At 41.1% G+C, this 24,425-nt stretch overlaps 1 protein-coding gene across 1 annotated transcript; it reads left to right on the top strand.

The window, feature by feature from the left end:
• The first annotated feature begins 1,182 nt into the window (after positions 1-1,182).
• On the top strand, positions 1,183-13,706 carry nol9 (nucleolar protein 9). The gene is made up of 12 exons (XM_053317691.1): positions 1,183-1,706; positions 3,045-3,255; positions 3,359-3,489; positions 3,611-3,746; positions 4,788-4,884; positions 5,471-5,568; positions 5,938-6,105; positions 6,198-6,450; positions 7,249-7,363; positions 8,116-8,290; positions 12,282-12,415; positions 13,580-13,706. The coding sequence occupies exons 1-12, from the start codon at positions 1,236-1,238 to the stop codon at positions 13,697-13,699; spliced, it is 2,109 nt and encodes a 702-aa protein (XP_053173666.1). The 5' UTR covers positions 1,183-1,235; the 3' UTR covers positions 13,700-13,706.
• Positions 13,707-24,425: the final 10,719 nt, after the last annotated feature.

Here is a 24,425-nt window from a genome sequence, read left to right as displayed (position 1 = left end):
TGTTTTGTCCATAAATACAAAGATATATGGATAATATTTCATTTAAAAAGCTGAAACCAGAGGTTTGGACATTTTCAACTTAAAAAAAAGAGTCAAAATGAATAATCATTTATGAAAGTATTTGGGGATAAATCACTGGTGGAAGAAGTATTCAGATATGTTACTTTAAAGGTATTAATTAATTAAATCCTGCATGAAAAAATTAGCATTATGAGTGATGTAGTATGCAGTATTACAGTAAAAGTACTGCAGTATTATGAGTGATGTAGTATGCAGTATTACAGTAAAAGTACTGCAGTATTATGAGTGATGTAGTATGCAGTATTACAGTAAAAGTACTGCAGTATTATAGTGATGTAGTATGCAGTATTACACTAAAAGTACTATAGTATTATAGTGATGTAGTATGCAGTATTACAGTAAAAGTACTGCAGTATTATAGTGATGTAGTATGCAGTATTACAGTAAAAGTACTGCAGTATTATAGTGATGTAGTATGCAGTATTACAGTAAAAGTAGTGATATATTATTATATATGACATCATTAAGATTATTAATAGTGAAGCATCAGTGTTAGAGCAGCATGTTACTGTTGTAGCTGCTGGAGGTGGAGCTAGTTTATACTACTTTATATACAGTTAGCTAGTTTATACTACTTTATATACAGTTAGCTAGTTTACACTACTTTATATACAGTTAGCTAGTTTATACTACTTTATATACAGTTAGCTAGTTTACACTACTTTATATACAGTTAGCTAGTTTATACTACTTTATATACAGTTAGCTAGTTTATACTACTTTATATACAGTTAGCTAGTTTATACTACTTTATATACAGTTAGCTAGTTTATACTACTTTATATACAGTTAGCTAGTTTACACTACTTTATATACAGTTAGCTAGTTTACACTACTTTATCTACAGTTAGCTAGTTTATACTACTTTATATACAGTTAGCTAGTTTAGTCCAGTGGTTCCCAACCTAGGGGTGGGGCCCCTCCAAAGGGCCAGCAGATAAATGTGAGGTGAGATGATTAATGGGAGAGGAAAGAAAAAAAAAACAATAAACAAACATAAATATTAATATTAAATGTTTAATTGCTATTTGTTCACCACAGAGCACACCTGTCCTTTCAGATACTAATTTTCTCTCCTCTCTCTCTTTGCAGACCCCCCCCCCCTTTTTTATTTCCCATCATCACCTGCAGGAATCAGTGTTGATTACAGAAACATGAAGGTGAGCAAACCCACGCAGGTAAAAGGCCAAACTAAATCTCAGAAGTGGAAGGATGTGAGAGGCAGACGCTCCAGACCTCCCATCAACCCCTCCGAGCTCAACTCCAGCCCCGTCATGGCCAAGATGGCTAAAGAGCACCAGGCGTCCGTGAAGAAAAAGCCCAGCGTCAAGAGACTTAAGACTAAAGTGAAGTCTGTGGCCGACTCCAAGAAGAGCACTCCTCAGTCCGTAGCGAAGAAACCTCACACGCAGGCGAACGGGAGCTCTGCGTTCACAATGGACGATGAGTCAGATGACTCTCAGGACTGGAAGGAGTACTCTCTGTCCATCCAGGGGAACGGAGTCGAGCCCCCGGCTGGCACGGAGAGCGTCCTGCCAGGTAGACTGGAGGGAGAGGCGCTGCATCACTGTGCACAGAGGAACGACCGCCAAAATCACGCAGTGCTGGTCATGCAGAAGGATCAGGTATGCAAGAGTGCAGAATCTGAGAGAAAAATAAAGCTTCAGGTCGTTTTTGGCAAAGAATCAGTCGATTTGGCAAGAATTAAAAGTCAGACTGAATAACTGCTTCTATAATAATTGATTGGGCAATAAAATGTCAGTAAATTGTTAAAAGAAAAAGGCACATTGGTGGTCATCTGACATCCAAAACCAGCAAATATTTCAGTTTATTTTCATAGCCCAATAAAAAAAAAAAGAAACAATCAGACATTGCAAAGCTGGAGCCAGTTTATTTTAGCTCATTTTTTACTTTTAAAGTTGCTGAACCGATGAATCGCTTACCAGATTTGCTGCCAATTCATTTTCTGATGATCAGCTGATGGAGAAAAAACTGAAAGCTTGAACTGAAGCAGAGGTTTTTTGTTTTTCTTTTGTTGTTTTTTTTTAAATATAGGCTGGGATCGTGAAAAAAATTAAGCTTCAGGCCGTTTTTGGTAAAGAATCAGTCTGACTCAGGCTGAATAACTGCTTCCATAATAATTGATTGGGCAATAAAATGTCAGTAAATTGTTAAAAGAAAGTCATCTGACGTCCAAAACCAGCAAAGATATTCAGTTTATTTTCATAGTCTACAAAAAACCCCAGAAAAAAATCAGACATTATTCTTGTTTTCAAAGCTGGAACCAGTTTATATATTTGCTTTTTTCTTTTACCTGTAAAGTTACTGAACTGATAGATTAGCTGCCAATTCATTTTCTGTTGATGAACTGAAGTCTTGAACTTAAACTTGCGGTCACGGAGCAAATTCGAAAGGTTAACATTGATTTATTAAAATACAAGTTTGGAGAAAATCAGCATCAGAGACACATCATGACATACAGGAGAGTCGAGAGGTCATAAAGAGGTCATATAATAATAATAATAATATTAATAAGCCTTAGTTCTATAGCACTTTTAAAAGTTGCAAAGTTACAAATCTTGACATAATTGCGTTTATAAAACAGAACAAATAAAAACAATTTGAGTAAAAACCAAGTTTCAGTGCAGAAAAAGCAAGAACCGACAAATCGTACTGTGTGTCTGGGTCCCTGAACTCACCACGAACATTTCAAAATACTCTCTTTCTTTCATTTATTTGGTCAGCTGCAAAAAAGAAGTGAAGGCAAAACAGGATGGAAATACATAAACTACCTACTTACTTTACACAGACTTTAATATCACACATACTAGCTTCTAAACTGATTTTTATCATTTCTATCAAAGTATAAGCCAACCACAAGCTTCATTTCCAATCTCCTGGTGCACGCTGCCAGTTTAAGGGTTAATATCTGACTGAGTATTTATGTTTCTCTCCTTTTTTAGACGCTGTGTTTCCGAGGAAAGTGTTTCCTGACGTGCTTGTACGGCCGAGTGGAGGTGATGGGTTTCACCATCGAAGAGGGCCAGCAGTCGTATCCGCTCTTCTCCCCAGCGTCACACTGTCCGCTGACCATCAGAGCGCTGGAAAGCCCCGACGACACCAGAGACGACAAAACGGAGGCTTCCAGCATCCTCCCCAAATATCTTACATCATGTAAAACCCCCCCTCCTCTTTTTAGACGATCCTGAGCTGCTAACAAGCGTTTTATTATGTGGGAATTTATTCTTCTGTGTTTTTATAAATGTGCTCTCTGCAGCGTCGCGGAAGAAGCTGCTAAAAAAGGTGACATCACACTCATCGATCATCCTGCTGGAGCCGATGGAGACGCCTCTGACTCGGTTTCTGTCGAGCTTCGCAGACCTCAGCGAACTGTTCAGCCCTCCGATGGTACTCGGACAAAATATATATATTGACATTATATCCTCCGAATCACAAGACGTTCAACCACATTTAATTAGGAATAGAGCTGGAAATCAATTTATTCCCCTTGTGTTTTTTTTATATACAGAGTGAACTCCTGTCAGCTGTTCTCGACACTCCTCTCAACGGTTTGGGGATGATTCCTCTCGCTAAGACCATCGAGGGTCTGAAAATGTCCGGCAGCTACAGAGAGTCTCTGAACACGGTGGTCAGCGCCTGCAGGGGTAAGATTGGTGGCACTTCTGTAACACTTTGAACACTGAAGGAATAAATTAGTCCCAGTTTAACGTCGTGTAATTTCATGCTTCAGTATCTATGAGGTTTAGTCAAATTTAAAGGGGTTATAATTAGAAAATAAAAGTATAAATAACTTCTTTTTTCTGGGACCCAGCATCAAATATCTGCTTTTAATCCATTTTGAGAGAATATATTAGAGGATTATGGCAAAAATGTCTAAGTGGTGTAACCAAATTCTCAATAAAACACCATATCAACTAGTTTGGCATGATCTTACATTATAACTTTTGTATTAAATAAAGCTAATGGAATACTATTGTTCTAAATATTACATTTAATCTTGGTAACCATGGAGATCAGAAGTAATTATTAGTATAAGTCCTCTTAAATACACTGTAGGGGGATAAAGTATTTAATATTTATAATTCTTTTGTGGTTACACCATTTGACATTTTCAGGAGCATTCAGTTTTACTTTTGGTTAAAAATGATGCAAATAACAAAAATACAAAATGTGCATTTTAACAAACCTGATGCTGCTTTTAACCCTCCTGTTGTCCTCGAGTCAAGGAAGGAAGGAGAGGGAGGAAGGAAGGAAAGGAGGGAGGAAGGAAAGGAGGGAGGAGGAAGGAAGGAAAGAAGGAGGAAAGGAAGGAACGAAGGAAGGGAGGAAAGGAGGGAGGAAGCAAAGGAAGGAAGGGAGGGAGGGAGGAATGAAGGAAGGAAAGGGAGGAAAGAAGGAGGGAGGAAGGGAAGGAAGGAATAAAGAAAGAGAAAGAAACAGTCAAAACAGACGGGGTCAATTTGACCTGGGAGGACAATACGAGGGTTAAGACAATTTTTAAAGATATTTTTGAATTGCTCATGTAGCCAAGCTTTATTTGTCACTGACCCATGTACGAAATTGATGAGTAAATTATAAATATGAGACAGTTCACTCACTGTGTCCAACACTGATAAATGATCATAAACACACATCTGTCCACGCTGCTGCTGCTGTAAATGATCTGATGTGTTTCTGTTGCCTAGGCGACATGGACGGCTGTGCAGTGATCCTCGTCTGTGGGAGTAAGAACGTCGGCAAGTCAACGTACATCCGCTTCCTCGTCAATACTTTACTAAATCAGTAAGTTCAACAAAGATTAACAAACCAGACTGTTTTCATTTGTGGTTATTAGTTAGAAACAGATTTATTATTTTATTATTAGTGTGATTAGAGCTGCAACTATTAGCCGATTACTCAATTAGTTGGTCGACTTTAATTGCAACTTTTTTAATTGGTAATATTCCTCCTTCTCATCTCTCTCTCTCTCTCTCTCTCTCTCCCTCTCTCCCTCTCCCCCCCTCTCTCTGTATGTCTCTCTCTCTCTCTCTCTCTCTCTCTCTCTCTCTCTCTCTCTCTCTCTTTCTCTCACTCTCTCTCTTTCCCTCTCTGTCTCTCTCTCTTTCTCTCACTCTCTCTCTTTCCCTCTCTGTCTCTCTCTCTGTCTCTCTCTCTCTCTCCATCTCTCTCTCTCTCTCTCTCTGCCTCTCTCTTTCTCTCCCTCTCTCTCTCTCTCTGTCTCTCTTTCTCTCTCTCTCTCTCTCTCTGTCTCTCTCTCTTTCTCTCTCTGTCTCTCTCTCCGTCTCTCTCTCTCTCTCTCCGTCTCTCTTTCTCTCTCTCTCTGTCTCTCTCTGTCTCTCTCTCTCTCTCTCTCTCTGTCTCTCTGCAGTACTACCAGTATAGATTATTTGGAAGGAGATCTCGGTCAGACGGAGTTCACCCCGGCTGGTTGTTTGTCTCTGTCGACTGTCAGAGAGCCGCTCCTCGGTACGTTTCACCCTCCTGTTACTTCACGTCACATTTCACACATATTATTTATTCTTGACCTTTTTTTTCGTTTTTCGTTTTTAAGTTACTCATATATTTATTTTCACATTTCACATTAACATCCTCATTTTTTAAAATAATTTTTTCACGCCTTAATTGCATTCATGTGTTACATTATTAGTATTATTTAATCATTATAATTGGGGGTTTTTCTGTACTGTTTGTATAAGAGAGACAATCTTAAAATGCTACTTTCAACACAGTTACATTATTAGTATAGTTTATTATTCTAGTTGGTACTAAAGTATTAATAATTAAATAAAGTATCAATGTGTGTCTTCATTTTATACCATTTTATATATTTTTCAGGTCCTCCTTTCACACATCAGCGAGCACCAGAACACATGATCTACTACGGCCAATCGTCATGCGAGTCGGACTTAGACCGCTACCTGGAGTGCCTTAAGTCCCTGTGGCGTCGACGCTCCCTGAGCAGAGAGACCCCCGTCATTATCAACACAATGGGCTGGGTCAAAGGTCAGCTGACGATCCCTCTCTGTGAAATGTACTGTGAAGTTAAAGTGTTAAAAAAAAGTGTCTTATTGTGCTTTTCTTTTCCCGTTTAACAGGATTTGGATTCCAGCTGCTTGTCGACATGATCCGCTTCTTCCCGGTCTCGCATGTGGTCCAGCTCGGTCATACCGGGTCGACGCAGTGTGCCGCCTTAACTCCAGAGTTTCTCAGGACGGCACACGGCTGCCAGACGCATCCGCCCGCTCAGACGGCTCTGGACGAGTTCACGGAGAGCCACAGCCCCCCCAGAAGCTACGTTCACCTCATCGTTGACTCAGATTTTCAAGGAGTCGGGCGGCAGGGAACGGCGTAAGTTCGCTGAGTTTAAAGACCGTGTAAAGTGAATTCAGACATTTTCTTCTAAACACATTAAATAGGTCATAAATGTATTTCTAAAAAAGGTGTAAAAAGCATTTCAACCATTTAGATTTGAATTGTGGCTTCACAAACTGTGTTTCAACATTTCTGTGTTCAGGATTTAGTGATTAGCATAAACCCGCCCCTGCTGCTGTAGAGGTATAAATACATTCAGCACACACTACTACTACTACTACAGTCTACAGTTAGCCAGTTAGCTGAGTTAGCCGCAGAGTTAGCCGCCAAGCTAGCTGCGTTTGATTGGCATAAACCCGCCCCTGCTGCTGTAGAGGTATAAATACATTCAGCGCACACTAATACTACTACTACAGTCTACAGTTAGCCAGTTAGCTGAGTTAGCTGCCGAGTTAGCCACTGAGTTAGCCACCGAGCTAGCAGCTGAGTTAACAGCAGAAAGCTCTCAGACATAGCGTCCATGTTTCTGGTAGAGGTGGTGACTTTGATTGACAGGTGACACTTGGTAGGGGGCGGGGCTTCAGCAGACTCGGTGGCCACGCCCACAGCGTTTGGGAGCAGAGAAAGAGGCTGATTTTTACACAACTTTGAAGCCTAATTTCATATATTTGGCGATTTTTTTTTTTTAAATCATTCAAATTTGGCAGGGTGGTTAACAACACACTTTTCTGTGGTATGTCAAACTCAGAACACATATTTATTCTTCCTTTACAGACTTTAAAACTGGATTTATTGAGTTATTCTAAATGTTATCTCTGTGGGTGTTTTTGACAGGAAGCACCAGCGCACTAACGAGCACAGAGAGCTGTCACTGCTGGCCTACCTGAGCCAGCTGCAGTCTCCCGACCCCGGACCCGTCAGACCTCTGAACTGCCTCACTCCGTACCAGGTACACCGAGCATGAAGCTGCAGCTGGGTTCCTGATAAGAGACCGAGTTCTGTTTTATATTAGTAGTATTATTATTATTAACCTTTGTGTTGTCCTCCCGAGTCAAATTGACTCATTTGTTTTGACTGTTCCTTCTTTCCTTCCTTCCTTCCTCCCTTCCTTCCTTCCTTCCTTCCTCCTTCCTTCCTTCCTTCTTTCCTCCCCCCTACCTTCCTCCCTTCCATCTTTTCCTTTCTCCCTCCTTCCTTCCCCTAACCCTAACCCTAACCCTTCCTCCTTGCCTCCTACCCTCCTACCTTCCTTCCTTCCTTCTTTCCTCCGTCCTTCCTTCCTTCCTTTCCTTCTTCCTCCCTTCCTTCCTACCTCCTTTCCTTCCTTCCTTCCTCCCTCCCTCCCTCCCTCCTTTCCTTTCTTCCTTCCTTTCCTCCCTTCCCTCCTCCTTTTCCTTCCTTCCTTCCCTTCCCTCCTTTTTTTTCTTCCTTCCCTCCTTTTCCTTCCTTCCTTCTGCCCTCCTACCTCCCCCCTCCCTCACTCCTTACTCCTTTCCTTCCTTCCTTCTCCGTTCTTTCTTTCCTCCCTCCTTCTTTTCCGTCCTTCTTTTCCTTCCTTCCTTTCCTTCCTTCCTTCCTTTCCTCCCTTTCCTCCTCCCTCCCCCCCTTCCTTCCTTCTACTGACTCATTCAGTAGGTTTAAAATGTTTCCTCCACATTATTCGTCTTGTTGAACCTAACGAGCGTCTCTCTGGACCCGTAGGTGCCGCACACGGCCGTGGCGTTGGGTGTGATCCACTGCGAGGTTGTTCCCAGTCACATGTTTTACGCCGCCAACTGCAGCCTGGTGGGACTCTGCTGTCTGGGAGAGAAAGTGACGAGCAGAGGAGGTCCGGTGCTGCTGAACCAGGCGCCCCTCTGTCCGTGTGTGGGCTTCGGTACGTAGTCAGCCCGACCTTCTTATGTCAATCATCTAATTCACCCCGTCTGTTTTGACTGTTCCTTCTTTCCTCTCTTCCCTCCTTCCTTTCCTTCCTCCCTTCCTTCCTCCCTCCCTCCTTTCCTTCCTTCTTCCTCCCTTCCTTCCTTCCTCCATCCCCCTTTCCTCCCTTCCTCCATCCCCCTTTCCTCCCTTCCTTCTTTCCTTCACTCCTTTCCTTTTTTCCTCCCTCTATCCATCTCACTACCTTTCCTCCCTTCCTTCTTTCCTCCCTCCCTCCCTCCATCTCCCTTCCTTCCTTCTTTCCCCCTTCCTTCCTTCCTTTCCTTCCTCCCTTCCTTCCTTCTTTCTTCCTCCCTTCCTTCTCTCCTTACTTCCTTCCTCTTTTCCTACCTCCCTCCCTCCTCCCTCCTTTCCTTCCTTCTTCCTCCCTTTCTTCCTTCCTCCCTCCTTCCTCCCTTTCGTCCTTTCCTTCCTCCCTTTCTTCTTTCCCCCCTTCCTTCCGTCCTTCCTTCTTCCTTCCTTCCTCCATCTCCCTTCCTTTCTTTCCTTCCTCCCTTCCTTCCTTCCTCCCTCCTTTCTTTCCTTCTTCTTCCCTTCCTTCCTTGCTTCCTTCATTCCTCCCTCATTTCCTTCCTTCTTCCTCCCTTTCTTCTTTCCTTCCTTCCTTCTCTGTCTTTCCTTCCTTTCTCTTTCCTCCCTTCCTTCCTTCCTTCCTTCCTCCCTCCTTTCCTTTCCTTTCCTTTCCTTCTTCCCTCCTTTCCTTTCCTTTCCTTACTTCCTTCCTTCCTTTTAGGTCAAAAATTGGTGATTTCTCTTTGTCGTTTAACCCTTTGTGTGAATAATCTCACTCCTCCGCCTCTTAGTCATGACTCAGCTGAATCTGAGCACACAGACACGAGACAAAGATGCTTTTCATTTCGCTAATTTATGCTTCCTCGGCGTCCTCGCTCTTCCGTCCGCCGGTCGTGACCCAGAAATCGTTCTCCCACCACCGTCACTGAGAATCTACCAGAAGCCTTAAACGCTCCTTGAGGAGACGAAGAAGAGAGAGAGGAGAGTCCTGAAAGAGCTTAGAGCGATAAACCACCAACAGCAGCTGTCCGTTTTAACTGTTCCTTCTTTCCTCCCTTCCTTCCCTCCGTCTGTCCTTCCTCCCTGCCTCCTTCTCTCCATCTGTCCTTCCTCTCTCTTTCCTCCCTTTCTTCCTTCCTTCCTTCCTCCCTCCTTTCCTTCCTTCCTTCCTTCCTTCCTCCATCCCCCTTTTTTCCTTCCTTCTGTCCTTCCCTCCTTCCTTCCTCCCTTCTTTCCTCCCGTCCTTCTTCCTCTCTCCCTCCTTTCCTTCCTTCCTTCCTGCCTTCCTTCCTCCTTTCCTTCCTTCCTTCCTGCCTTCCTTCCTCCTTTCCTTCCCTCCTTCCTTCCCCCCTTCTTTCCTCCCTTCCTTCTTCCTCCCTCCCTCCTTTCCTTCCTTCCTTCTTCCCTCCTTTCTTCCTTCCTTCCTTCCTCCTTCCCTCCATCTCCCTTCCCTCCTTCCTTTCCTTCCTTCCTTCCTTCCTTCCTTCCTTCCTTCCTCCCTCCTTCTTTCCTCCCTCCCTCCATCTCCCTCCCTTCCTTCCTCCCTCCCTCCTTTCCTTCCTTCTTCCTTCCTCCCTCCCTCCCTCCCTCCCTCCCTCCTTTCCTTCCCTTCCTGCTTTTCCTTCCTCCCTTCCCTTCTTCCTTTCCCTCCTTTCCTACCAACCGCAGCTGCTCATATTTATTCATAAAATAAAACCAACTGAATCATGAAACAGTCATAAAAAACACATTTGTAACTTTATTATCATTCTTATTATTCTTATTGTTCCTCAGAAGTCAAAATCCTTCTCTTCTCCTCTTTTCCATTTTATGCATGTCTTAGCTCTTTTTTTGGGAAACTATGACACTGCACAGCTGCGAGTCTCCTATAAAATCATCCTGAGCCTGAGGAAGACGTCAGACTTTAACAAACTATTATCACTAAATCATATTTTATTTAAAAATATTCTGCAGCTTCTTTTATTGCTCCTTTTACGTCGGTTCTCGTCTTTCACTAATTAACAGATTTAATTGGTCTTTTAATTATCAGCTGTTTCCCTTCCAGCTATCACTCTGTAGAAATGATTCATTAACAGTTTAAAGTGTTAATTACCTGGATATGAATTCAAAGTGAGTTTAAACTAGGGTTGCAAAATTCCGGGAATTTTCAAACTTGGAAACTTTCCACGGGAATTAACGGGAATAAACCGGGAATTTACTAAACTGCAGGTATGTTCTTCTTAGGGAACTTAAATATAGTTGTGTAAAATAATATTTTAGCATAATCCTGACTAAAACAACCAGATATCATGTGTGTGAAACCATTAAGAATAATAAATTATAAATAATTGTATAATTTAATATAACTTCAACAGCTCAGGGACATCAAGCGACATTGTTCGTGCACCTTTTTTCATCGTCAACTTTAAATAATGTTCTGTTTTTTAATGAAAGGGTGGAATTTTTTTATCCAATTAATCAATCAAATGATCATACCTTTCCACTAAATTACCAATTACCACTCAATTCCCATAAATTGCCATAAATTCCCATTTAATTCCCATAAATTCCCATAATTCCTATGGAAAGTTTCCAATTTGGGATATTTCCAAAATTCCCCAGCTTAACTTCCCATGGAAATTTACTGGAAACTTTCCGGAAATTTACTGGAAACTTTCCACCCCTTTGCAACCCTAGTTTAAACTAACTCATTTCCAATATTGATAGTTGATTTCTTCACATTTGAGTTGTGAGTACTTTCCATCTCTTCATAATGACTCTGCGGAGAGCAACGATGACGTCCCGTTTGACGAATTGAATTCCTCCGTCGTCACGTCTTTTCCTCTCATCTGTCTCTCACGTCCTCACCGAGAGGAGCTCAGACACGAGTGAGGGGAAGCGAGGAGACACGTTTGCTTAATGAAAAGCACACAAATATTTTTTTGAGCTCAGATTCAGTGGGAATTTATGTTTTCTGAGAACAGTGCGGACTAACACCCATAAATCTGCACAGAAATGATAGAAAAAGGCACTACTAATGCGTCAGTGACAAATAAGGGTTGGCAACATGAATAATTCAAAAAATATCTTTAAAAATTGTCTTAAAAGCAGCATCAGGTTTGTTAAAATGTACATTTTGTATTTTTGTTGAAATTTGCACCGTTTTTCAACCAAAAGTAAGACTGAATGCTCCTGAAAATGTCAAATGGTGAAACCACAAAAGAATTATAAATATTAAATATTTTATCCACCTACAGTGTATTTAAGTGGATTTATACTGATACTGATCATTCCTTCCTTCCTTCCTTCTTTCTTTCCCTCCTTCCTTCCTTCTATCCTTTCCTTCCCTCCTTCCTTCTATCCTGCTTTCCTTCCCTCCTTCCTTCATTCCTTCTGTCCTTCTTTCCTTTCCTTCCTTCCTTCCTTCTGTCCTGCTTTCCTTCCCTCCTTCCCTCCTTCCTTCCTTCCTTCATTCCTTCTGTCCTTCTATCCTTTCCTTCCTTCCTTCCTTCTGTCCTGCTTTCCTTCCCTCCCTCCTTCCTTCCTTCCTTCCTTCCTTCCTTCCCTCCCTCCCTCATTTCCTTCCTTCCTTCCTTCCTTCCTTCCTTCCTTCTGACCTGATCGGTTATATCGGATCGGCCGATATTTAGCATTTTATGCAATTTATGAGATCGGCTGTAATGATAAAATCCTGATCGTGTAAAACCTAAAAATAATTTATTAGTTCCACGATGGGGAAACTTACAGCATTACAGCAGCTAAGTGGGGAGCTGAAATATAAAGAACAATAAATAATAAGTAAGCAAGCAACATATGATATAAAATATTAAGTTGAGAAGATTTTTGGTGACAAATATATATATAGCATGTAGTGAGTTTCCCCCTACAGTGAAAACAAAGCAGAAGGGTTAAATTCAGCGTGTTGTGTGTTGCAGGTGTGCTCCGAGGCATCGACATGGTCCGAGGTCTGTACTTACTGCTGACGCCCGTTGATCCGTCCGTCCTCCGTAAAGTCAACTGTCTCCTCCTGGGAGCGATATCGCTGCCTTCCTGCATCCTCACTACACAGGTTACTGCTACATTTCTATTATTAAACACTAACATTATTAATATTATTATAGTTTTTACATTTTCTTTTAGTTTTTATTTTTCTTTAGTTTTTCAGTTTGCTTTTTTATTTCAGTTTAGTTTTAGTTAGTTCATCAAGTGATTTAGTAGTTTTAGTTTGGTTTTATTTTGAAGGAATTGACTAGTTTTACTTTGGTTTTATTTTGAAGGAATTGACTAGTTTTACTTTGGTTTTATTTTGAAGGAATTGACTAGTTTTACTTTGGTTTTATTTTGAAGGAATCGACTAGTTTTAGTTTGGTTTTATTTTGAAGGAATTGACTAGTTTTTGTTTTTATTTTGAAGGAATTGACTAGTTTTAGTTTGGTTTTATTTTGAAGGAATTGACTAGTTTTAGTTTGGTTTTATTTTGAAGGAATTGACTAGTTTTAGTTCAGTTTTATTTTGAAGGAATTGACTAGTCTTAGTTTGGTTTTATTTTGAAGGAATTGACTAGTCTTAGTTTGGTTTTATTTTGAAGGAATTGACTAGTTTTAGTTTGGTTTTATTTTGAAGGAATTGACTAGTCTTAGTTTGGTTTTATTTTGAAGGAATTGACTAGTTTTAGTTTGGTTTTATTTTGAAGGAATTGACTAGTTTTAGTTTAGTTTTTATTTTGAAGGAATTGACTAGTTTTAGTTCAGTTTTTATTTTGAAGGAATTGACTAATTTTAGTTTGGTTTTATTTTGAAGGAATTGACTAGTTTTAGTTTAGTTTTTATTTTGAAGGAATTGACTAGTTTTAGTTCAGTTTTTATTTTGAAGGAATTGACTAGTTTTAGTTTAGTTTTTATTTTGAAGGAATTGACTAGTTTTAGTTTGGTTTTATTTTGAAGGAATTGACTAGTTTTAGTTTAGTTTTATTTTAAAGGAAATTACTAGTTTTAGTTCAGTTTTTATGTAGTTTTAGTTTTAGTTTTAGTTCTTCAGGTATTAAGAGGAAGCCTCGACTTTTTTTTAATTTCATTCTTTAACCACGGCTGCTGCAGGACAGGAAGTAATCGAGGGAGAAAAAGAAGCTGAATTTATCTGCAGTTCCACACACAATTTTTTATTAAACTAACTTTTTTTTTTTATTGCTATTAAACTCGAGCATATTGTGACTGATGGTATCTTTTTATTTCAGCCCGGCTTCGAGGGAGAGATGCCTTACATCACCACCGACTACAGCTTCGATCTGAGCGGAGCAGGAAAGCTGCGAGTCTTCAAAGGACTGATGAGACCGAGTCACATCGGAGCGCAGTGACTGTTTTCTACTCTTCACCCCGTCTCCACTGCTGCTCTTCAAGCCAAACCGGTCCAGACTGGTTCTTTTGAATGTACAGAACTGAGCTTGAATCGGATATTTCTTCTTCTTCTTCTTCTTCTTCTCTTTTTTTTTTTTTACTTCAAGATTCATGTCGGAGAGAGCAGCAGCTGCCAGTATTACAAACTCTACAAGAGGAGATGACAGCCGGCTACTTCCTGTTTAAACCCTGAAATCCTGAAAAACGCTGATTCCTCTTAAAAACCTGCTCGATGGCGGCGTTGAAGGATCTCCACGATTTCCTGTTTCCTGTCACAAAGGACAAAAATAATAATAATCATAACTTGTTTGTAGGTTACATTCCAAAAGATGAAACTTAATACACAAACCTGTCAGATATTAAACTACGTTTCAGCCTCCTGGGTCAAATTGACCCCGTCTGTTTTGACTGTTCCTCCTTTCCTTCCTCCTTCCCTCCTTTCCTTCCTTCCTTCCTCCCTCCTTGCCTTCCCTCCTTGCCTTCCTCCCTCCTTGCCTTCCTTCCTTCTTCTTACCTTCCTTCCTTCCTTCTTCCTTGCTTCCTTCCTTCTTCCTTCCTTTCCTTCCTCCCTCCCTCCTCCCTTCCTTTCTCCCTCTCTTTCCTTTCTTCCTTCTTCCACCCTTCCTTCCTTCTTCCTTCCCTCTCTCTCTCTCTCTCTCTCTCTTACCTTTCTTCCTTACTTCTTCCACCCTTCTGTCCTTCTTCCTTCCTCCCTCCTTCTCTCTCTTTCCTTTCTTCCTTCCTTCTTCCACCCTTCCTTCCTTACTTCTTCCTTCCTCCCTCCCTCCTTTCCTTCCTTCTTCCTTCCTTCCCTCCCTTCCTTTCTCCCTCCCTTCCTTCCTTTCCTTCCTTCTTCCTCCCTCCTGTCCTTCTTCCTTCCTTCCTCCCTTCCTTCCTTGGCTCGAGGACAGCAGGAGGGTTCAACAACTTTTCTTCAGGCTTTGTGCTCATTTTCTTTTTCTTTTTTTTCTTTGCTGTCAGTGTTTTCTACTCGAGACCAGCGTCACCGGTGTTTGGTAAAAGATTGAATATGTGTTTGAAGCGGGTAAATGGTCAGTTTACAAGTGTGTACATCACAGTAACGCAGTGTAGTTTTCAGCTTTAGAAAAGGTAGTAGGTTCATTTCTGACATCTGTATTATTATTATTATTATTATATTATTATTATTATTATATTATTATTATTATTAATGGATAAAAAATGTCCAACGTCAGGACTTTCCATCCAACGTTCAAGTAAAGAAGAATGAAAGAGGGATGTTTCACCTTTCTGATGGTTTATAAATGAAAGAAGCTCATTTTTGTCAGTGTTGCGCTTTTATGCCAGTTTAAAAAAAAAAAAGAAGCAAAATAAGAGACTCTATTTTTATCACTGACTAAACCTGCTTTAACTGTTGTACATCTTTTTCTTGTTATTGTGTTAAAATGACACCAAACTGTTTGTGCACTTACAACAAAGTCATTCAAGAGGGTTTTTTTTTTTGTAAATGCGATGTCTTGACGGTTTTCTTATGTTGATATAAAAGATACAAAAAATAAAGATCATTTTGTTTCTTGATGCTACTGTTTGCCTCAAGGGAGCAGCAAATATATGCTGTGAAGATGTTCAATTTGACGTCTCAAACTGCAGTAACGAGCCTTTAACCCTTCGTAGGTCTGCACCGCTTGTATAAGGTATGTAATGCACAAAAACACCATCAGATTCCGTTATGGTTGCCATAGATACAGGTTGTTCTATGGTTACTATAGATACAGGTTGTTCTATGGTTGCTTCCTCCTTTCATTCCTTCCTTCCTTCCTCCCTCCCTCCTTACTCCTTTCCTTCCTTTCTCCCTCCTTACTTCCTTCCTCTTTTCCTCCTTACTAATTTCCTAACTTCCTCTTTTCCTCCCTGCCTCCTTTCCTTCATTTCCTTCCTTCCTTCCTCCTTTCCTTCCTCCCTCCTACCCTCCCTCCTTACTCCTTTCCTTCCTTCCTTCTTCCCTCCCTCCCTCCTTCCTCCTTTCCTCCCTCCTCCTTTCCTTCCTCCCTCCCTCCTTACTCCTTTCCTTCCTTTCTCCCTCCTTACTTCCTTCCTCTTTTCCTCCTTACTAATTTCCTAACTTCCTCTTTTCCTCCCTCCCTCCTTTCCTTCATTTCCTTCCTTCCTTCCTTCCTTCCTCCCTCCTTCCCTCCTACCCTCCCTCCTTACTCCTTTCCTTCCTTCCTTCCTTCCTTCTTCCCTCCCTCCCTCCTTCCTCCTTTCCTCCCTCCTCCTTTCCTTCCTCCCTACTTCCCTCCCTCCCTCCCTCCTTACTCCTTTCCTTCCTTCCTTTCTTCCTTCCTTCCTCTTTTCCTCCTTACTCATTTCCTTCCTTCCTTCCTTCCTTCCTTCCTTCCTCCCTCCCTCCTTACTCCTTTCATTCCTTCCTTCCTTCCTTCCTCCTTACTCCTTTCCTTCCTTCCTTCCTTCCTTCCTTCCTTCCTCTAACCCTCCCTCCCTCCCTCCCTCCCTCCCTTCCTTCCTCATCCCTTCCTTCCTTAACAGGAGGGTTAAGGATTGATCACCAGTGTGTTAATGACTGATGAGGTGTTGATGAATGATTTGTAGTTTATAAATAATGTATAGACACTAATTATAATTATAAGGGATACTATGAACAGTATGTAAGGGTTAAATAACATCCCCACAATACTGAATACAGGACTATATTTAATAAATGGTATTAATCTAGCTTTACTATACAGAAGTCTCTAACCCCATCTGACCTACTCATCCTTCCTTCCTTCCTCTTTTCCTTTCTCCCTCCCTCCTTTCCTTCATTTCCTTCCTTCCTTCCTTCCTTCCTTCCTTCCTTCCTCCCTCCTTTCCTTCCTCCCTCCTTCCCCTCCTACCCTCCCTCCTTACTCCTTTCCTTCCTTCTTCCCTCCCTCCCTCCTTCCTCCTTTCCTCCCTCCTCCTTTCCTTCCTCCCTCCTTCCCTCCCTCCTTACTCCTTTCCTTCCTTCCTTCCTCTTTTCCTCCTTACTCATTTCTTTCCTTCCTCCCTCCCTCCTCCTTTCCTTCCCTCCTCCTTTCCTTCCTTCCTTCCTTCCTTCCTCCCTCCCTCCCTCCTTTCCTTCCCTTCCTGCTTTTCCTTCCTTCCTGCCTCCCTTCTCTACTTCCTTTCCTTCCTTCCTTCCTTCCTTCCTTCCTTCCTCTTTTCCTCCTTACTCATGTCCTTTCATTCCTTCCTTCCTGAGGACAACAGAATAATAAAGAACTATATTTAATAAATGGTATTAAAGACAAATCTAGCTTTACTACAGAAGTGTGTAACCTCATCTGACCTACTTATCAGTGCATGTAGATATTTGACTTCTGTATTATCTGACAGGAGGAATGAAGGAGGGCTCGGGTCGTAAACATCCACTCACGCACTCACGCAGTGGAGAATTGCTAATTTGTTAAGTGGGCTGTTTTAACATCCCCTCTCTGCCCCCCCCCCCCCCTCCCTCCCCTCCCTTCCCCATGTTCTTCTTTGTTCGCTGCCTCCCCGCCTCTTTATTGACGGGTGGGGGAGCTTACAAACACAGCAGAGCCACGTTTTTTGGCAGAGTCATTGTTTTGGCTTTGTCAGGTCAGATGTTTTCCCATAGACCTCATGATGCAAAAAAAAAAAAACACCCCCAAAGAGACGTCCCACACTGTAGAGATGCCACTAGACAGTCTGCGTGACCCCCGCCCTGAATCCCGAATGATTGGTAATAACAACACACACATCTGCAAAGTGCTTCTGAAGGCAGAGTACAGATTTAAATGATCAATAATACAGTTTTATAACCAGCCAGCGAGCAAAAAAAAAACCCTAACTCATGTTTTGAGTTGAAAGAATATAAGGTTTCTTCATCTCGTGGAGACTTCAAAGTAAAAAATTAGAGAAGCCAGATGTTGGCAATAAACTCTAAATGCCACACTCAATATTACACTATAATTAAATACACCGACTAAAATGCTGCACTGAATTACAAATTTTGAGAAACATTTACTTTGTAGTGCTCTAATATTTCCATTTTATGCCACTTTCTATTTCACTTCCACTTTATTCTTCTACTACTCTGTTTACTAGTTTCTATTGTATCTCATTACAGTTGGACACAAAATACATGATATACATTTATAAGAATATGCCAGTTTATAAAATAACCTGTCAGAGTGAATTTAGCTCAATCAGCTACATGAATACTTTTATTATATTAATCCGATGCTGCAACATTTTTTAACCCTCCTGTTGTCCTTGAGTCAAGGAAGGAAGGGAGGGAGGAAGAAGGAAAGAAGGAAGGGAGGGAGGGAGGAAGGAAAGAAGGAAGGAAGGGAGGGAGGAAGGAAGGAAGGAGAGGAGGGAAAGGAGGGAGGAAGGAAGAAGGAGGGAGGAAAGAAAGAGAGAAGGAAGGGAAGGAGGAAGGAAAGGTGGGAAGAAGGAAGGAAAGGAGGGAGGAAAGAAAGAGAGAAGGAGTGAAGGAAGGAAAGGAGGGAGGAAAGAAAGAGAGAAGGAGGGAAGGAAGGAAAGGAGGGAAGGGAAGGAAAGAAGGAAGGAAAGGAGGGAAGGGAAGGAAAGGAAAGGAGGGAGGAAGGAAGAAGGAGGGAGGAAAGAAAGAGAGAAGGAAGGGAAGGAGGAAGGAAAGGTGGGAAGAAGGAAGGAAAGGAGGGAGGAAAGAAAGAGAGAAGGAGGGAAGGAAGGAAAGGAGGGAGGAAGGAAAGAAGGAAGGAAGGGAGGGAGGAAAGAAAGAGAGAAGGAAGGGAAAGAGGAAGGAAAGGAGGGAGGAAAGAAAGAGAGAAGGAGGGAAGGAAGGAAAGGAGGGAGGAAAGAAAGAGAGAAGGAGGGAAGGAATAAAGGAGGGAGGAAAGGAAGGAAAGGAGGGAAGGAAGGAAGGAAAGGAGGGAAGGAAGGAAGGAAAGGAGGGAAGGGAAGGGAAGGAGGAAGGAAAGAAGGGAAGAAGGAAAGGATGGACGAAAGAAAGAGAGAAGGAGGAAAGGAAGGGAAGGAGGAAGAAGGAAGGACTTTCTATTTCACTTCCACTTTATTCTTCTTCTACTCTGTTTACTAGTTTCTATTGTATCTCATTACAGTTGGACACAAAATACATGATATACATTTATAAAAATATGCCAGTTTATAAAATAACCTGCCTGCTCAACATCAATCAGCTACATGAATACTTTTATTATATTAATCTGATGTTAGAACATAATAATAATAATAGTAGTAGACTGTTTGAAAAGAGGCTGCATCTGCAGCCTGTAAAGACTATTGTGCTGAATAAACAATGCAGCAGCAGCCGTGTTGTGTTCAAATCCCTGTTCAGTAAAAACCCAACAGATCACAGGTCAAATACACCCCACCTGTTTTTCCTCCCTTCCTCTTTTCCTTCCTTCCTCTTTTCCTTTCTCCTTTCCTTCCTTCCTCCCTTCCTTCCTTCCTTCCTTTTTTCTTTCTTCCATCCTGCCTTCCTTCTTTCCTCTGTCCCTCCCTTCTATCCTCTCTCCCTCCTCCCTTCCTTCCTTCCTTCCATCTGCCCTTCCTTCCTCCTTTCCTTCCTTCTCTCTTTCTTTCTTTCCCTCCTTCCTTCATTCCTTCCTCCTTTCCTTCCTTCTTTTCTCCCTCCTTTCCTTCTTCCTCCCTCCCTTCCATCCTTCCTTCCTTCCTTCCTTCCTTCCTTCCTTCCTTCCTTCCTTCCTCCTCCTTTCCTCCCTTGACTTGAGGACAACAGGAGGGTTAAAACAACAGTCAGGTGTCTGTATGAGCACTGAAAGAGGTTTTAACCCTCCTGTTGTCCTTGAGTCAAGGAAGGGAGGGAGGAAGAAGGAAGGAAGGAAAGGAGGGAGGAAGGAGGGAAGGAAGAAGGAAGGAAAGGAGGGAGGAAGGAAGGAGGGAGGAAGGAAAGAAGGAAGGAAGGAAAGGAGGAGGGAGGAAAGAAAGAGAGAAGGAAGGGAAGGAGGGAGGAAAGAAAGACAAAAGGAGGAAAGGAAGGGAAGGAGGAAGGAAAGAAGGAAGGAGGGAAGGAACAGTCAAAACAGAACGGGGTCAATTTGACCCGGGAGGACGACACAAGGGTTAATCCTTCCTCTTGTTCATACTGGTGATTAATGGGAGTCATTAGTTGATGTGAAGCTTCTATTGAGCTTCATCAGTGTGAGTTAATCACATCAAATGGATACCTGACACATTTACAGTCTTTTTTAAGCATCAGATTCCCTCTTAGTGTTTCCTGTTGAGCTGCGGTGGAAGTATAGTAACAAAAAAAGGGACTTTGGTACTAAAAACACTGTAACATTGAAACATAGAAGATGAAGATTTGACTCATTTGGACGATTGAAGCTTCATATTAGCTTCAGATCAACTTTTAAATACATTTTTTGCACAGCAGGAGGACTGTGGATTTTGAATGGTCAGTCATTGTTCATTTGGGGTCAAAGGCAGGATCCACCATTGATCATCGGTTTGCCTCCTGACGCACTCCAGGTCGTCATGGAGAAGAGAGAGCAGACAGGAAGCTCCTAGTAGCATCCTGCACCGTGAGGATCATCCATTGTTTGGTGTTTTTAGTGAAGTGAAGAGCTCCTTTAGTGCCAGATTAACACCGAGGCCAAGGTGCTCTTCAGAAAGATTTAGAGGTGTGGAGGGAGCAGGGAGGGTTTGATTGATGTTACTGCCTGAGTCTGTTTCCTTGCTGTTTGTTGGTCACATTCAATTTCCCCTCGAAGGGATTCATAAACTACTTCTTATCTTATCTTATCTTATTTGGGCTCCTTGTTTTAAGACAGACTTGAATAACTGTGAACCTGGTCCTTTAAAGGAGCAGTGTATCAGATTTATGGGGATTAATTGACAGAAATGCAATTTAAGTATGTTTTTATTAGTTTATAATCACCTGGAAATAAGAACTGTTGTGTTGAGATAGTTTCTCATTATTTTGAGATAGTTTATTAGTTTGAGGTACATTATTTTGAAAAGGTTTCTCATTATTTTTAGATACTAAATCATTATTTTGAAAAGGTTTGTGATAGTTTCTCTCAAGTTTGACAAAGTTTCTCATTATTTGAGATACTAAATCATCATTTTAAGACAGTTTCTCATTATTTTGAAAAGGTTTCTCATTATTTTGAAATAGTTTCTCATTATTTTGAAAAGGTTTCTCATTATTTTTAGATACTAAATCATTATTTTGAGACACTAAAACATTATTTTGAAAAGGTTTCTCATTATTTTGAAATAGTTTCTCTTATTTTGAGACACTAAATCATTATTTTGAAGTAGTTTCTCTTATTTTGAAATAGTTTCTCTTATTTTGAAATAGTTTCTCATTATTTTGAAAAGGTTTCTCATTATTTTTAGATACTAAATCATTATTTTGAGACACTAAAACATTATTTTGAAAAGGTTTCTCATTATTTTGAAATAGTTTCTCATTATTTTGAAATAGTTTCTCATTATTTTGAGACACTAAATCATTATTTTGAAGTAGTTTCTCTTATTTTGAAATAGTTCCTCATTATTTTGAGGGTTTCTCATTGTTTTGAGATAGTTTCTCTCTAGTTTGACAAAGTTTCTCATTATTTTGAGATACTAAACCATTATTTTGAAATAGTTTCTCATTATTTTGAGATAGCCTACTATATCATTATTTAGAGATAATTCCTTATTATTATGACTCTGAATGCTATTATTTCCATCACATTGGCAGATATACAAGCTTCCACAGCCATCAGCACATTTGGCCTGTGATGACCTGAGTGACTGAATGAACATGTTGTTGTTGCTGTTTTCTGGCGCCTCTAGTGGTCAAACTGTGACTGTGAGCCAAAAAAAAGAAAAAAAGGAAAAAACTGCATGACTCTTTGTGGATCCAGGTTGTGTGAATGAATGGAGGGGGAGCCGCTGGTTGCTCGGAGGGGGCGAGCAGAAGAAGAAGAAGAAGAAGAAGAGGACAGAGAAGCAGAAGAAGAAGAAGAAGAAGAAGGAGACGCAGTAGTGTCGATATGAGTTCAACTTCACCGGCATGCTGTTTAAAGTTAATAGAAAGGAAAATCTGCTTATGGAGTCGCTGCTTTAAAAGCCTTTGAGGAGATGGTTTTATCCTCGTAATCTCTTCGTCTATATCTGCACCGACCAACAACACACGGAGGGGGTTTTTCTTTTCGTTGGACATCGAGGAGGATTTTTTAGGTTTTGTGCAGAAGCAACAGGTTATTTCCAGCTGTGTCTGCAACATTAACTTCAATCAACCGAGGGATGCTTCTTTATTTATTTATTTTTTTCTTTCTTTTTCCTTTCTATGCATTCACCGTGATGTGAGTTGCAGCTTTTGTGCTCACCACCACTACCACCAATACTACCACCAACACAGATCCTCCAGGAGCTGAGCAGTGTTTTCTTTTCTTTTTTTAAAAAGGAAAAAAGGGGGGACGACAGCAGCAGAAATGAGGAGAATATGACACTCAGATTGTTTATTTAACATCACTGGGTGGTTAAAACTAAAAAACTGTGCAGCTGGGAGTCAAACACAGACATCAACACTGATATATATACCTGCAGAGGAGCTTCCTTTCTTTTCTTTTTTCTTTTTTTTCTACCACTCCACCAACAAGGATTGCATGCATAGATGGTGCCAAACAAGTGGAGCATGAATTCAGTTCTGCACAAATCGCCACCAAGGAGCTGGCTCGGTCTCAGATTACGACTCAGTAAGTAAAAAAAAAAAAAAAAAAAAATCATGAAGTCTAAATGATCACCAACCTTTTTTTCTTTTCTTTCTTTCTTTCTCTCCCCCCCCCCCTCTTTTCTATATTAGTAATGCCACTTGGCAAGCTGTTGGATGAGTCTCAACATGCTTTTCTTTCTTGCTTTTAAAAGAAAAAGGTGTGATTCACAGAGGAGCCTCTCTTATGACTTTGATCCTCAATCCTCAAGGCACTAGATTTTTCTTCTTTTTTTTTTCCGAGGCTCCATCCTCTCAAGTCAAAAGAGTTTAATGGCAGCATTTGGCAAGTGACCTGAGCAATTATCCCAGCTGGAGGCAGAGAGGTATTTTAGTCAGGGAGGACAGTACACTCTGATCCCCCCCCCCCCCCCCCTAGCTAGACCTCCTCCTCTCATGATAAAGGGTCCTGGGACAAACTCTGAATACACTCTCAGATGATTGTAAATCTCCAACCAACAATATTTATTACATTTTTTCTCCTCCAGACTTGCCATCTATCCACCACCACCCCCACCCCCCCTCCCCTTCTCTCTCTTTCCCCTTTCCCCTCTTTTTTCTCTCTCACACAATTCACATCAAAGTCCAAATTTTCTACGGCTGCAACTGATTATTGTAATAATTGAGGAATCTGCAAATGATTTCCTTTTTTTCTATTAATTGATGAAATGTTTGCTTTATAAAGAACAATTTCCAAGAACTCGAGGTCACGTATCATCATGTAGTAGAGAAATATTCACATTTGAGATACTTGAAGAAGCAATTACCGTAATTGAGTCCGATTAATATTCCCTGTCATTGCTAATTAAATGTTATAACTCCCCTAGATTTGAAATGTGTGTAATAATAAATGCGTGTGTGTGTGTGTGTGTGTGTGTATGTGCAAGGGGGTTCGTACAGTGAGCGAAGTGAGCATGGAGTTAAAGTTTAGTGGCCTTAATTGGTTGAGTCTGGAACCCTTTAGTGCTGCAGGCCACCAGAGTCTTAAGCCTGTCTTAAACACACGGGTCTAATCTGGGAGCAGATGTCTTGTCTGGTCTCTGTCCACCGCCGAAAAACAAAAACACAGACTTTGGAAATCCCAGATTTTACTCGCTGATTAACTGATGATGATGTTAAACTGTCATATAAAAAAAAAAAAAAGACGACTTCTGTGGAAGAGCCATTGAGTTTTTAAAAAGACAGATATTTCATTTAAGGTCATTTAATTCTTTGAAAATGAGTTCAACTGCAGATATTTGACAGTTTACCTCCACTGTCATGTTATCTACAGAGTTGGGGCCCTTGCAGTCTCAATACAAGGTCCCTTGAGTAGCTGTACCCGGAGCTTTCGATCACGTCACATGATCTTCGTCAGCAGACAAGAGTTTGAATCGTAGATGTTGACAATTTTCTCATCTGTGCCGGCTTTTAAAAGTCGAGGTTCAAACGTCACGGTTGGAAATTGGAAACAGCGGTTGACGAAAAACAATCTAATCACGAGGTTCATTTGGAGCGGTCGCTGTTCTGGAGCTTTTGATCACGTCACATGATCTTCATCAACAGATGGGGGTTTTGCTCGTAATCGTAGATGTTTCGGTTTTCGTTGTCCAGGCCGGCTTTAAAGACGAGGTTCGGATGTCAGTGTTGAACGGGTTATGGTTGGGGTCAGTTGACGAAACGATCTAATCACGAGGTTCATTTGCAGCGGTAGCTTCTTCTGGAGCTTTTGATCACGTTACATGAGCTTCATCTGTTTGCTTGGAATTGTAAATGTTGAAATTTTTCATCCTTGTTGGCTTTAAAGATGAGATACAAACATTCTTGACTGTGGATGTGAGCAGATGACGAAACAAGCTTATCGCAAGATCCCTTTAGTAGCTTCTTTTGGAGCTTTTGGTCAAACCACTTGAGCTTCATCAACCGGTGCAGTTTGCTTTGAATCGTAGATGTTTTAAATGTCTCGTCCATATTGACTTTTAAAGACATGG

The sequence above is a fragment of the Scomber japonicus genome, chromosome 4 (assembly GCF_027409825.1).
Source record: "Scomber japonicus isolate fScoJap1 chromosome 4, fScoJap1.pri, whole genome shotgun sequence".
NCBI lineage: Eukaryota > Metazoa > Chordata > Actinopteri > Scombriformes > Scombridae > Scomber > Scomber japonicus.
Note: the sequence above shows the minus strand (reverse complement) of the source record. Positions and strands in the feature narration are given on the sequence as shown.

What these genes read in the sequence shown, in the direction of transcription:
- nol9 (XM_053317691.1), top strand. Translation starts at nt 1,236, where the DNA reads ATGAAGGTGAGCAAACCCACGCAGGTAAAAGGCCAAACTAAATCTCAG. An exon ending in GGTGGTCAGCGCCTGCAGGG is followed by an intron (nt 3,747 to 4,787) that starts GTAAGATTGGTG and finishes TCTGTTGCCTAG; the next exon opens with GCGACATGGACGGCTGTGCA. An exon ending in CTGTCCGTGTGTGGGCTTCG is followed by an intron (nt 8,291 to 12,281) that starts GTACGTAGTCAG and finishes TGTGTGTTGCAG; the next exon opens with GTGTGCTCCGAGGCATCGAC.